Source organism: Enhydra lutris, unplaced genomic scaffold (genome assembly GCF_002288905.1).
Source record: "Enhydra lutris kenyoni isolate GAN:26980312 unplaced genomic scaffold, ASM228890v2 scaffoldscaffold10, whole genome shotgun sequence".
Taxonomy (NCBI): domain Eukaryota; kingdom Metazoa; phylum Chordata; class Mammalia; order Carnivora; family Mustelidae; genus Enhydra; species Enhydra lutris.
Window position 1 is genome coordinate 41,031,296 of NW_019154094.1, and position 14,945 is coordinate 41,046,240.

Sequence of the window (14,945 nt, forward strand, 5' to 3'; positions counted from 1 at the left end):
CTCTCTCTCTCTCTCTGCCTGCTTGTGATCTTTGTCTGTCAAAATCTTTATAAAAAAAAAAAAAAATGGGCACCTGGGTGGCTCAGTGGGTTAAGCCGCTGCCTTCGGCTCAGGTCATGATCTCGGGGTCCTGGGATCGAGTTCCGCATCGGGCTCTCTGCTCAGCAGGGAGCCTGCTTCCCTTCCTCTCTCTCTGCCTGCCTCTCTGCCTACTTGTGATCTCTCTCTGTCAAATAAATAAAATCTTAAAAAAAAAAAAAAAATGAAGATGAGATGGACGTTCTTAAAACCCGAGGGAACTCCATCACAGATTTCACCTGCCATAAAAGAAATGCTACCGGGAGTTCTTTGAGTAGAAATTTAACATTGTACAAGGCGGGTTGTAAAAAACTCACTGGTAATGATAAATATGTAAGGCTGGATTCTGTAATATGGTGAGTGTGGTATGTAATTCACTTACAACTCCTTTACAAGTTAAAACATGTAGTAAAAAAATAACCATACCTGCTATTAATGTAGTGTACCTATTAGTTACACATTCTAAAATATGTACATTGTAACATCACTAACCTAGCATGTAAGGGGGAGAAGTAAAAGAGTAAAGATTAGGAATTCTATTGAAGTTAAGATATTTTGTGTAAGTCTTACAGCCATAAAGGAAAAACCTGTAGTAATTAGACAAAAGAACATGACAAGTCAAAGCATACAATAAGACAGGAGAAGAAACAATTAACAATGGATTAAAAAACAACCAGAAAACAATGATAATATAGCAAATGTATAAGGCCTTGTTTACTTTTCAAATGCAAAACTCTCCACTCAAGACAACAAATGCCTGAATGAATACAAAAACCAAGATCCAACAATATGCTTCATACAAGAGATTCCCTAGGTCTTCAAGACAAACAGAAACTAAGGAGGCATGGAGAGAGACATTTCAAGCAAATGGTAATCACAAAGAAAGCAGGGGTAGCTATACTTCTATCACACAAAATAGACTAAAAATAGCAAAAAGAGACAGGTCAAACACATCAAGAAAATGTAACAATTCTAACAACTAAACAGAGTAACAAAAAAATAGTTGGGGACTTTAATACTGTAAACAGTGGATCTGAACAACAGTATAGACCAAATGGGCCCAACATACATAGAACTTCTGATAGCAGAATATACATAAGTGCACGTGGAACATTTTCTGTATGTCACACCACAAAACAAGTCTTCGCAAATTAAAAACTGAAATCAAACTAAGTATCTTCTCTAACCATAACCATATGAAACTAGAAATCAAGAGGAAGAGGCAACTGAGAAATTCACAAATATATGCAAATCAAATAATCTCTTAAACAACCAAAACAAGGTGCCTGGATGGCTCAGTGGGTTAAAGCCTCTGCCTTCAGCTCAGGTCATGATCCCAGGGTCCTAGGATCGAGCCCCACATCGGGCTCTCTGCTCAGCAGGGAGCCTGCTTCCTCCTCTCTCTCTGCCTATCTGCCTAGTTGTGATTTCTGTCAAATAAATAAATAAATAAAAACTAAAAACAAAAAAACAACCAAAACAAAGAAGAAATAGTTTGAAATGAAAATAGAAACCCAATATACCAAAACTTATAGGATGCAGCAAAAGCAGTTCTTAGAAGTTTACAGCAGTAAATGCCTACATTAAGAAGCAAGACCTAGGGGGTGCCTGGGTGGCTCAGTGGGTTAAGCCTCTGCCTTAGGCTCAGGTCATGATCCCAGGGTCCTGGAATCGAGCCCCACATCGGGCTCTCTGCTCGGTGGGGAGCCTGCTTCTCCCTCTCTCTCTGCCTACTTGTGATCTCTGTCAAATAAATAAAATCTTAAAAAAAAAAAAAGACCTATACCAAATAAATAACCTAACTCTATGCCTTGGGGAATTAGAAAAAGGATGAACTTCACCCAAGCAGAAGGAAGGAAATAAATATCAGAACAGAAATAAATGAAACAGAACAGGAAAATAGAAAAAATTAACCAAAGGAGTTGGTTCTTTGACAAGATAAAACTGACACAACTTTGGCTAAAGTAACCAAAAAAAAAAAAAAAAAAAAAAGGACCCAGGGGTGCCTGGGTGGCTCAGTCAGTTAAGCATCTGCCTTCAGCTCAGGTCATAATCCTGGAGTCCCGGGATCAAGCCCCACATCAGCTTCCTGCTCAGTGGGGAGGCTGTATCTCCCTTTGGCCCTGCCCTCAACTTGTGCTTGTGCTCTCTACCCCTCCAACAAAATTAGTCTTGGGGCTGCCTGGGTGGCTGAGTGGGTTAAGCCTCTGCCTTCAGCTCAGGTCATGATCTCAGGGTCCTGGGATTGAGTCCCACATCAGGCTCTCTGCTAGGCAGGGAGCCTGCTTCCTCCTCTCTCTCTCTCTACTTGTGATCTCTCTGTCAAATAAATGAAATCTTTAAAAGAAAATCAGTCTTAAAAACAAAAAACCAAAACCCAAAATAAAATTATAAATGAAAAAGGAGACAATATTACAAATATTATAGCACTACAAAGAAAAATTAAGATGTTATTATGATACAACTATGTCAACCATTTGGACCTAGAAAAAAAAAAGGAAAAACTCTTAGAAACCTGGAGCATCGAGGACTGAATCAGGAAGAAATAAAATCTGAATAAAAAATTTTACTTTTGTAAAAATTAAAAAGTTTCTGAAATAGTAAGGAGAATGAACCAATAATCAAAAAATCTCCTAGTATGAAAAAGCCCAGGACCAGATGGCTTCACAGTGAATTTAACCAAACATTTAAGGAATTAATATCAATCCTCAAAATCTTCAAAAAAAAAAAGTTCAAAATGGAAACACACACACTTTACTGGGCTAACATTGCCCCAATACCAAAGCCAGAAAAGGATACTACCATAACAGAAAACTATGGACAAATAACCCTGATGAATAAAGACGCAACCTGAATTTGGCAGTATATTAAAAGGATCATTTGGCATGATCAAGCAGGATTCATACCTGGAATGCAAGGATGATTCAACATATGCAAATCAATCAATGTGATGCCTCACAATAGTGAAAGAAGAATCCTTCATCTCAGTAGATGCAGAGAAAGCACATGACAACATTCAACATCTGTTCGTGATAACTCTTAAAGGCTATATATGCTAAGCCCACAGCTAACTTAATTCTTTTCAACACAGTATTGGAAGTCCTTGCCAGAGCAGTCAGGCAAGAAGAAAAAAAAGGCATCAAAACTGGTAAGGAAAGGGCGCCTGGGTGGCTCAGTGGGTTAAGCCGCTGCCTTCGGCTCAAGTCATGGTCTCAGGGTCCTGGGATCGAGTCCCGCATCGGGCTCTCTGCCCAGCAGGGAGCCTGCTTCCCTCTCTCTCTCTGCCTGCCTCTCCGTCTACTTGTGATCTCTCTCTGTCAAATAAATAAAATCTTAAAAAAAAAAATTTGTATATTAAAAAAAAAACTGGTAAGGAAAAACTGTAATTGTCTCTATAAATGACATGATTTTATATACAGAAAATCCTAAAGGTTTCATCAAAAAGCTTAGATTGAAATAAAGCTTCAGGATACAAAATTAACATACAAAAATCAGTAGCATTTCTATACACCCGGAATGAATTATCTAAAAAAGAAAATGATCCCTATAATAGCATCAAAAACAACAAAATACTTACGAATGAACTTAACCAAGGAGGTGAAAGAGCTCTACTCTGAAAACTCAGGGATGAAAGAAACTGAAGGCATAAATAAATGAAAAGGTATCTTGTCCATAGATTAGAAGAATTAACATTGTTAAAATGTCAATACTACCAAAAGCCATATATAGATTCAATGTAATTCCTATCAAGATTCCAATGGCATTTTTTACAAAAGTAGAAAAAAAAAAGCCCTAAAATTTATATGGAACAACAAAAGACCCCAAATGTCCAAAGCAACCTTGAGAAAGAACAAAGTGGGAGGCATCATACTTTTTTAAGCTACAAAGTGATAGTAATCAAAACAGTATGGTAGTGGCATAAAAAGACAAATAGATCAATGGGACAGAATCATAAGCCCAGAAATAAGCCCAAGCATATATGGTTAACTAATAATTGGTAGGGGATCCGATAATACTCAGTGGAGAATGGACAGTCTCTTTAATAAATGGTGGTGGAGAAACTGGGTATTAGCATGTAAAAGAATAAAACTAGACCCTTATACCACTCACAAAAATTAACTTGAAATGAATTAAACCATGATACTCCTAGAAGAAAATACAAGAAACAAGCTCTTTGGCATGGGTCTTGATTTTTTGGATGTGACACCTAAAGCATAAACAACAAAATATAAACAAGTGGGACAGCATTAAACTAAAAAGCGTCTGCACAGCAAAACAACAACGTGATAAGACAACCTATAGACTGGGAAAAATATTTGTAGATCATACATCAGATAAGGAGTTAATATCCAAAATATCCAAAGAATTCCTAAAAATCAATACCAGAAAGCTAAATAATTGGATGAAAAAACAGGCAAAGACTGCACTAGAACATTTCTCCAAAAAAGATCTACAAAGGACAATAGATACATGAAAAGATGCTCAACATAACTCGTCACTGGGGAAACGCAAATCAAAACCACAGTAAGCTATCACCTCACACGTTAGAATGGCCATCGTCAGAAAGACAAAAACACAAGTGCTGGCAAGGATGTGGGGAAAACGGAACTCTTGCACATAGGTGGTGGGACTGTGAACTGGTACTGCTGCTATGGAAAACAGTATGGAGGACCCTCGACAGAATTAAACACAGAACTATATGATCCAGTAATTTGACTTCTGGGTATTTATCTGAAGAAAACAAAAACACTATCTTGAAAAATATCTGCACCTCATTTTGCTGTAGCATTATTTACAACAGCCAAGACATGGAAACAACCTGTCTACTGATAGATGAATGGATAAAGAAGCCACAGTACATACATACAATGGAATGTTATTCAACCTTGTGAAAGTAAGGAAATTCTGTCATTTGTGACAGTGTGGGTGGACTTTGAGGGCATTATGCTAAGAGAAAGAAAGACCAATACTATATGATCTCAGTTATATGGAGAATCTAAAAACAAAATCAAAACACCCATAAAAGACCCAAAACCAGTCACAAAAGAAGAGTTCAGTTTGTGGTTACTGAACTTGGGAGTGGAGGGGTGAAAGGTACAAACTGTAGTTGTAAGATACAGAGGTACTAGGGATGTAAGGATGATATAGCTCACACTGTTGTATGGTCTACGTGAAAACCGTGAGAGACTAATCCTGAGTGTTCTCATCACAAGGAAAAACTTTTTTTTTTGCTTTCTCTTTTACTGCATCTATATGAAATGATGGATGCTAAACTTACTGTGCTGATCATTTCACAGTGTATCTAAGTCAAACCATTATGCTATACTCTTTCAACTTCTGATGTGCGTCTATTATACTTCAATAAAACTGGAAAAAGAACACCTTAGAAAGTTAAGAAAAACAGAGGGAGCAGTGCTGTAATAATGTTACAACATGAAATGGCAGTAATAGTAGCAGTAGTAGTCATAATAATACTGTGAACATGGATGTTGTTTTGACCAAGCTGTTGTAGCTTCTGTGAGGGGATACAGGGGAAGAGAATGGTGGTTCTCAAAGTATGGTCTCTAGACCAGGGCATCTGTAGTGACCAGGAGCTTGTGAAAACTAAAAATTCGCCCAGAGCCACTGGTTCAAAAGCTCTGGGGGTGGGCTTGGCAATCCGTGTGTTAACAAGTTTAATACTAAAGTCTGAGAAGTGTGCTAGAAGATGATGACAGATGAGTAAGTATGTTATTTTGACACTGAAGTAAATGGCAGAAGAACAGCTAAGCATTGAAAAGGTTTGTTCCTAGAGAATGAAAATTAGGAGTCTGCATTAAAAAATCATAACCTAATAAAAACTACCTCAAGCTATGTACATGTATTCAATAAAAAAAAGATCTTAAGAATTCCTGCTTTAGAGACAATTTACTACACATGCACTGTGCAGAATGCTCTAGATTGAAAACATACTGAGTCCTTTAGTGAAGAAATACTATGTGGAGAGCAATAGAGCTGAGCTCTTTGTAGGAAACAAGCTGATAAAGAAGAGTAAGAAGCATAAAAGATTAATGACAACAGACCACAAACGTGGAACGTCCAACCAGGCCCTTGCCTACTGCCTTGTAAGCCCTATGGTAGGGCTCCTCAGTGAAGTCAGGGTCTGTTGGCCTGTCCTGAGTGCCACCAAACCTGGGGTCTAGTCCTGTCTCTGCCACTTACTAGAAATAAAGAGGGTTAGATTAGTTTTCTTTGAGGGTCATTCCAGCTCTAAAACTCTATGGCTTTGAGATGGGGCCTGCTAGATCTTTCTGGGACTGCTACACATGAAGAGGAACCCAGGCTGGATAGAAACTTCCTGCAGAGGGTCTCAAAGGAGGTATTATTCGTACACCCATGTGCACAGCATTACTGACAAGAGCCAAAGGTGGAAGCACCTTAGTGTCCTTCAGTATATGTGTGGGTAGATAAAATGTGGTACAAGAGAATATGCAGTCTTAAAAAGGCAAGAAATGGACACATGGTACAACACAGGCGAAGACACTATAGGATTCCACTTATATGTGGTCCCTAGAGCAGTCAAATTCACAGAGACAGGAAGTAGGACGGTGCTTACCAGGGGCTGGGGTGGGGTGGTAGGAGGTAGTGTTCAGTGAGGACAGAGTTTCAGCTAGGAAAGATGCAAACAGTTCCAGAGGTGCACGGGGGTGATGGGTGCCCAGTAACGTGAAGGTACTCAAAACTACTAAGCTGTACACTTAAAAATGCTTAAGAAGGGTGAACTTTCTATGTATTTTGCCACAGTTAAAAAAAAAAAAAAAGCTGCCTTCAGAGAAGAAGAAGTAACAAGCCACTGCCATCTCCCTAGCTGACCTGTCCTCTCAGGCAGAGAACCTGTAACTTTATATGGTAGGTTTCGATGCAGGAGTCAGGATTTTTCAAGTGCATTTGCTTTGTTGCTATATTGTTCTGAGCTACTTGTTCTCTCCTCATCCCTTCCTTTGTATGGCTCATAGCATAGTAGGAAGAGGTAGAGTGGGTGAATAATAACACCCGAGAATTATACTGATTTTTAGAAATATGCCTCTTAGGTGTCTGACAAAAACCTTCCAATCTTTTTCTTTTTTTTTGATTTTTCTTGTTTTAATCTATTAACTTAGAGCAGTGCTCACTGAATGTCACATGCAAACAAGGTGGTCGGATGGTTAAGGCGATGGACGACCAGGGCAGTGGCTTTGGATTTAACTCAGGCCTGATTATGGACCTAAGAGCTTTGTGACCCCTATCCAAGTCTACCTACCACTGTCAGCTTCTTTCCTATTTGTAAAAGGGGGACAGACGACCTTGGGGCTGGGGGTGGGGGATTAAGATTTAATGACGTAATTATGGGATGTGCTCAAAACACTGTCCTCATTAAGGCTCCTTCCAAGCCTGTCATTACATGGAGAATCCAACTGCACTAGAAGTGGGCAGAGTAAACACAAACAGGGCCTTGTCCACCACATCATGGAAATGGAGTGTACCTTATTGTCTCCGCCCGAGACAGCCAGGATGTTGGCTGTGATGGACCAGCTCACATGCCACACAACGTCATTGAACTTGTGCAGCAGTTTGGGTGACCATGTACTGCCTGAGGTGTCATCGCAAGTCCAGATGAACACACGGCCGTCCTGGGAAAAGACAGGCTAGAATGAGGGCAGGTAAGGCAGGGATCTTGAGCTGGGGATATCCTCTCCATCTAAAGCCATATTGGACTTATGCAGGAAGGGGGTGAGGGATTCAGCCCAACGCACAGCCGAAGCACTCTTAGGTGTGGATAGCTCTGATAGCCAATTTCTAGCCCAGCATTATCCCTTTACCCCAGGAGCACATTTCACATGGATCGAGTCTCCCAGGTTCTCGTGCTCTTATTGCTAACTCTAAAATTTTCTCTGGGTTTGCCTCATGTCTGCCAAGTTACCTCCTTGTTTTGGGCTCCCTCTGGCTCTGATTTTCTCAACCAAATAGGTATAGCTGTCTATAAACCAAAGAGAGAGAACGAGAGGAGACATGTTGAAAAAGTCTTTCTCAAATTCAGAACCAAACTTAACAGGTTCAAATGAAGCCTGGCTAACCTTTGTCTATGGTGGGGTTAGCATAGAAGTAAAGGCTTGTCCTTGGTCTTTCCTTTGTGATCTGTCTGTGAAGAGTGAATAGGTAGGTAAGCCCAAGATCCTAGAACTTCTGACTGCTCCTGGTCCCTGCTTGGGAACACTCTCAGGATGCACCTGGGTAGCTCTAATCCCCAGGTGCATAATACTGAGGAAGGGAAATTGGTCCTGAGTTTGGCCTACCTCATGGCTTGGCAGAGACAACCCCCTTGTGCCTTCTGATCAAGCCTTCGGCATAGGATGACCTACCTCCAAAGCACTCTCCTACTTGCACTGGTCCCAAGGTGCCTGTTGCCCTGCACTTACCTTTTTAGACTTTACCTTAGGGGGACTGTAAGGTTTGATGGGACTTCCTAAGAGATTATACAACACGGGAGGCTCTCATGGATCTGAGCTGACCTGGGAGCAACTGGCGATGGTGCTGGTGGGCAGGCCAATGGAGGGGGCCCAGGCCACATCTCGAACCCAGTCACTGTGCGCTTCTAGCTTCTGTTCCTCCTTCCACTGGCCGTCCTCCTCCTCCCTAATGGGAGAGACAAAAGGAGAATGCAGCAGTAGGTAGCAGCCCAGCTGTGTTTCCCACACCTCCACTGTACCCCCACCCTGTGGGCTCTGCAGGGGCCAAAAAGCTATTCCATCTTTCTGATTTCATTCATTAACCTTGCAGATTTTTACTCAGTTCCCCAGCTATAAAAGACTCTTCTAAGAAATGCTCTGTTCCCCAACAGCCAATGGCTCCGGCGGCTGGGAATTAGGTGAAGAATTAAAGTGTTTGAGCAAGGCCAATTTTTTTTTTTTTTTTTAAGATTCTTTTATTTATTTACTTGACAGACAGAGATCACAAGTAGGCAGAGAGGCAGGCAGAGAGAGAGGAGGAAGCAGGCTCCCCGCTGAGCAGAGAGCCCGATGCGGGGCTCGATCCCAGGACCCTGAGATCATGACCTGAGCCGAAGGCAGAGGCTTTAACCCACTGAGCCACCCAGGTGCCCCGGCCAAGTTGTTTTTAAAGGGTGTCCTCTGACATACTAAAAACAGTATTCTATGGGCAGGATGGGAAAAGGTGATCCTGTTTCTTGGGAACTGTGGCTGAGTCACAGTAGGTAGTAGGGTAGGTAGTAGGTAAGAAGTGTCCCCTTGGGCATAAGTCCAGCAACCCCACTTACTTCCACAGTTTGATGAGGTTGTCACAGCCGCCTGATGCAAACTTCTTGATGTAGTTGGGCTTCTGCCCTGATGGCTGGTCTATTAGGCTTCCAGGTACAACAGCAGGGGCCCAACTGACGGCATTGCAGCCAATCTGTAAAGAGGGGGTGGGGGTGACTGCCCTTTTGCCTTGCGACAGAGCACTGCTTCTGCAGACCCAAAGCTGCAGTGTATTTCCCCTTCAAGTCCTGGGACAGGATTATGTAGGACAGCTGTTTTGATGAATTAAGGCTTAGCTCTTCAAGGAGTCCTACCAGTGCATGTATTTTTCAGCAATATATGTTTAAAGTAGGAGTTAGGGACTCCCAGGAATTTAAGAAACAGAACATTTTCAAAAACATGAAGGGAGGCAAAGTTTAATGAATTACTCTAAAGCACTCCTGTAACCACTACCAGTTCAAGATTATCAAGTTGCTACTTACCCAAGAAGGCCTGTCATGTCCCATCTGAATCACAGCCCTTCCTCCTCGGTACTATTTTCCTGACTTCTGATTCCTTCCTTTTTCTCTATAGTTTTGTCGCCCAAATAGGTACTACAGTTTAGTCTTGCCATTTCAACTGTTTTAAGTCTTTTTACATCTCATTATTTATAGATTCCCCCTCTGTATTTTTTCCCCCCTTACAATTTTTTTTTGTTGAAGAAAGACCAGTCTCTGACCTACAGACTCTCAGGCTGATTTGCTTTTTCATACTCAGACCTCTGAATTCCTTTGAGTTCCTGAAAATTGTCAGCTGGATCCCAGACTGGATCAGACTCAAGTCTGACCCCTTTGTTAAGATTACAGGCAATAAAGTATTTTTTCACTGGGTGGCAAATAATGTCAGGTTGTCTTTTTATGTTGATAGCACCTGTCAACAATTTACGCCTCTTTTAAGTCACTGGACATTACAAAATGGTGATACTGCATTCATTTCTTCATTATTATATATAATAATCTAGACAGAGAAATTCCCCTCATTAATATTTGGCTCCCCATAGGTACAGGTCAGGGAGGAAAGGCAGGATAAATGCTTCACATTTTATGAACTGGTTCCCTGCCATTCTTTAAGGGTGACTGATTCTTTTTTTTTTTAAAGATTTTATTTGACAGAGATTACAAGTAGGCAGAGAGGCAGTCAGAGAGAGGAGGAAGCAGGCTCCTTGCTGAGCAGAGAGCCCGATGTGGGGCTCAATCCTAGGACCCTGGGATCATGACCTGAACCGAAGGCAGAGGCTTTAACCCACTGAGCCACCCAGGCGCCCCTGATTCTTTTATTTTTTAAAAGATTTTATTTATTTGAGAGAGAGAGAGAAAGTGAGAGAGAACACAAGCCAAGGGAAGGGGAGAGGGGAAGCAGACACCCCACTGAGCAGAGAGCCCAACGCGGGGCTTGATCCCAAGACCCTGGGAACAGGACCTGCGCTGAAGGCAGATGCTTAACTGACTGAGCCACCCAGGTGCCCCTGATCCACTTTTAAAAAAATTTTATTTATTTATTTTATTAAGATTTTATTTATTTATTTGACAGAGAGAAATCACAAGTAGGCAAAGAGGGAGGCAGAGAGAGAGGGGGAAGGAGGCTCACTGCTGAGCAGAGAGCCTGATATGGGGCTTGATCTGAGGACCCTGAGATTATGACCTGAGCCAAAGGCAGAGGCTTAACCCACTGAGCCACCCAGGTGCCCCCCTGATCCACTCTCTTACGTATCACTATGAACTCATGGATTTAAGTTATTTGTTGGATTTCAGTTCACTGCAATTATTTTCATTAAAAATTTCTGGCACCTAAACTGCAGTGTGTGTTCAAACTGGCTCCTTCAATAACGCTGGTATGTGAAAGTATGTCTTTGATCATTTCTGCTGGATATGACAAAATGTTCCAGGCTTATCTTGTACATATTCGGCCTCAGACCTAAGGTTAGCCACTTCCTCAAGATTACGGTATCTTGAGGGTGTTACACACACACACACACACACACACACACACACACATTTATTTATTTAGTACATGCAAGTGGGGCAAGAGAGAGAGAATCTCAAGCAGACTCTGCTGAGCACAGAGCCCGATGTAGGGCTCAATCTCACCACCCTGAGATCATGACCTAAACTGAAAATCAAGACTCTTGATACTAACCAACTGGGCCACCCAGTGCGCTGTGCCCACTTTTTGATCAGTGGTCTGCTACCTTAACAGAGCATATGGCCAACACATCCTATACTCTGCCTTATAACCCTCATTTAGTCTTAGTTCTCTATAGTTAACTGTATTTGATATCTTCCTAGTCATTTTGTTGTCTGAAGCTTATTCTCTAGCAGATACCTCAGGAATGGCTAATGGAAACAACAGTCCTTGAGTTCCTGCAGAACAGTAACAGACTATGTTCTTTCTACTCCAAAATTAAATTTCTAAGAACAGCTTTGAGGAATTACTAACATTCACTGCTCATAAACTACAAAATATGATGGGCTCTGACACACCTAGGTATACCCTGTGAAACTACCACTACAATCACGATAACAAACATGTCTCAAAGTGCTAAAAGAAAAAACTTCCAGCCAAGAGTACTCTATTGAGGGAAGTTATTCAGAATTGGAGAGTTTTCCAGACAAGCAAACACTAATGGAACTCATGACCACTAAAGTTTGCCTTATAAGAAATGCTAAAGGGTCATCTGTAAATTGAAAAGAAAGGGCTTGTTAGTAAAAAAGAAAACACATGGAAGTCGAAAACTTACCAATTAAGGTAAATATAAAGTAAAGGTATTGGATCAATCACATATCAAGCTACTATGAAGGTCAGAAGACAAAAGTGGTAAAAACAGCTATAACTGGGGTGCCTGGGTGGCTCAGTTGTTAGGTGTCTGCCTTTGGCTCAGGTCATGATCCCAGGGTTCTGGGACTGAGCCCCGCATTGGGCTCCCTGCTTGGCGGGAAGTCTACTTCTTCCTCTCCCACTCCCCCTATCTGTGTTCCCTCTCTCACTGTGTCTCTATCAAATGAATAAATAAGATCTTTAAAAAACAAAAAACAGGGGCGCCTGGGTGGCTTAGTGGGTTAAGCCGCTGCCTTCGGCTCAGGTCATGATCCCAGGGTTCTGGGATCCAGTCCCGCGTCTGGCTTGCTGCTCAGCAGGGAGCCTGCTTCCCTTCCTCTCTCTCTGCCTGCCTCTCTGCCTACTTGTGATCTCTCTCTGTCAAATAAATAAATAAAAAAAATCTTAAAAAAAACAAAAAACAAAAAACAACTTTAACTACAATAATTAGTTAAGATACACAAGATAAAAGACGCAAAGTTTGACCTCAGAAAAGTAAAATGTGGGTGGAGAGTAAAAATGCATTCATACAGAAGTTATTATCAACTTCAAAGAGACTGTTATAAATATGTTATAAATAAAGGTAAGCCTCCCGGTAATCATAAAGCAAGGATACCACTAAAGAAAGTCATCAAACCATAAAAAAAATGAAAAAGGAACAGAAAGGAACTACAAAGCAGTCAGAGAACAATTAATAAAAATGGCGTTAAGTACATACTGTCAATAATTATTTTAAATGTAAATGGTTTAAATGCTCCAATCAAAAGACAAAGGGTGACTGGATGAAAAAACAAGACCCATCTATATGCTGCCTAGAAGAGATTCACTTCACACCTAAAGACACATAAAGACAAACTAAAGGAATTGGGAGTAAGATATTCCCTGCAAATGGAGGGGGGGAAAAAAGCTGGGGGGTAGCAGTGGTTAGGTCAGACAGAGTAGATTTTTTTTTTTTTAAAGCTCCAGGCACAGTGAGGAGCCCAATGTGGGGCTTGAACTCACAACCCTGAGATCAAGACATGAGCTGATCAACAGTTGGGTGCTTAACTGACTGAGCCACCCAGGCACCCTAAGAATAGACTTTAAAACAAAGACTATAAGAAGAGACAAAAAAGGGCATTACATCATGATAAAGGGATTAATTTTAAAAAGTTGAAAAAATATAAATACATGGAGACTAAACAACATGCTACTAACCAGCCAATGGGTCAATGAAGAAATCAAAGAAGAAATAAAGATACCTGGTGAAAAATGAAAATGGAAACACAATGGTTCACAATCTGTGGGATATAGCAAAAGGAATTCTAAGAGGGAAATTTATTGTGATACAGGTCTACCTCGAGAAACAAGAAAAACCTCAATCTAACCTTACATCTAAAGGAACTAGAAAAAGAACAACAAAGCCCAAAAGTAGTACAAGGAAGGAAATAATAAAGATCAGAAAAGAAATAGAGACTGAAACAAGACAAAAGATCAGTGAAAGAGCGCGGTCTTCCAAAAGACAAAAAAAAATTGATAAATCTTTGGCCAGACTCATCAAGGCAGGACTCAAATCAAATAAAAAATGAAAATGGAGAAATCACAACCTACACCATGGAAATACACAGGATTATGAGACTACTATGAAAAGTTATATGCCAGCAAATTCAACCACCTAAAGAAATGAATTCCTAGAAACATACTGTGTTCCAAAACTGAATGAAGAAACAGAAAATCTGAACAGACCAGTTACTAGTAATGAAATTGAACTGGTAATCAAAAGACTTCAACAAAAGTCCAGGACTAGATGGCATCATGGGTGAATTCTACCACTTATTTTTTTTATTTAAAAAAAGATTTTAAGTAACGTCTACACCCAATGTGGGGTTCAAACTCACAACCCGGAGATCAAGAGCTGCATGCTCCACTCAGGTGACTCTCTACCAAGCATTTAAAGAATGAACACCTGCCTTCTCAAACTATTCCAAAAATAAAAAAAAGGAATGAATTCTTCCAAATTCATTCTGTGGGGCCAACATTACCCTGAAGAACTCTGGCAACTCAACCCCCAAATAAATCATCTGATTAAAAATGGGGAGAGGTGGATGTCTGGGTGGCTCAGTTGGTTAAGCGTCTGCCTCTGGCTCAGGTCATGATCCCAGGGTCCTGGGATCAAGTTCCACACTGGGGCTCCTTGCTTAGCATGGAGCCTGCTTCTCCCTCTGCATCCTGTTCCCCCTGCTTGTACACTCTCTCTGACAAATAAATAAAATCTTAAAAAAAAAAAATGGGCAAAGGACCTGAATACACATTTTCCCAAAGACATACTGATGATGAACAGACACATGAAAAGATGCTCAGCGTCACTAACCAAACGCACATCAAAACCACAATAAGCTATCACCTCACACCGGTCAGAATGATGGTATCAAAAAGACAAGAAATAACAAGTGTTGCTGAGTATATGGGGAAAAAAGGGAACCCTCATGAACTGCTGCTGGGAGTGTAAACTGGTACAGCCATTATGGAAAACAGTATGGAGCTTCCTCAAAAACTTAAGAATAGATATACCAAATGATCCAGCAGTTCCACTCCTGGGTATTTATCCAAAGAAAATAAAAACACTAATTCAGTATCTGCACCCCTATGTTCCCTGCACATTATTTATAATAGCTAAGACATGGAAGCAACCTAAGTGCCCACCGATGGAAGAATAAAAAAAAGAAAATGTGATACACACACACACACACAGGAATATTATTC

The 14,945-nt window shown here is 40.9% G+C and overlaps 1 protein-coding gene across 1 annotated transcript in view; it reads right to left on the reverse strand.

Moving 5' to 3' along the window:
• Positions 1-14,945, reverse strand: part of LOC111143848 (SEC13 homolog, nuclear pore and COPII coat complex component) — a 41,561-nt gene that overhangs the window by 2,873 nt on the left and 23,743 nt on the right. Inside the window, exons 6-8 of the mRNA XM_022497801.1 lie at positions 9,371-9,504; positions 8,607-8,730; positions 7,581-7,727 (exon numbers count right to left, since the gene is read on the reverse strand). Coding sequence (XP_022353509.1) covers positions 7,581-7,727; positions 8,607-8,730; positions 9,371-9,504 — 405 coding nt within the window. The remainder of the gene's footprint in view (positions 1-7,580; positions 7,728-8,606; positions 8,731-9,370; positions 9,505-14,945) is intronic.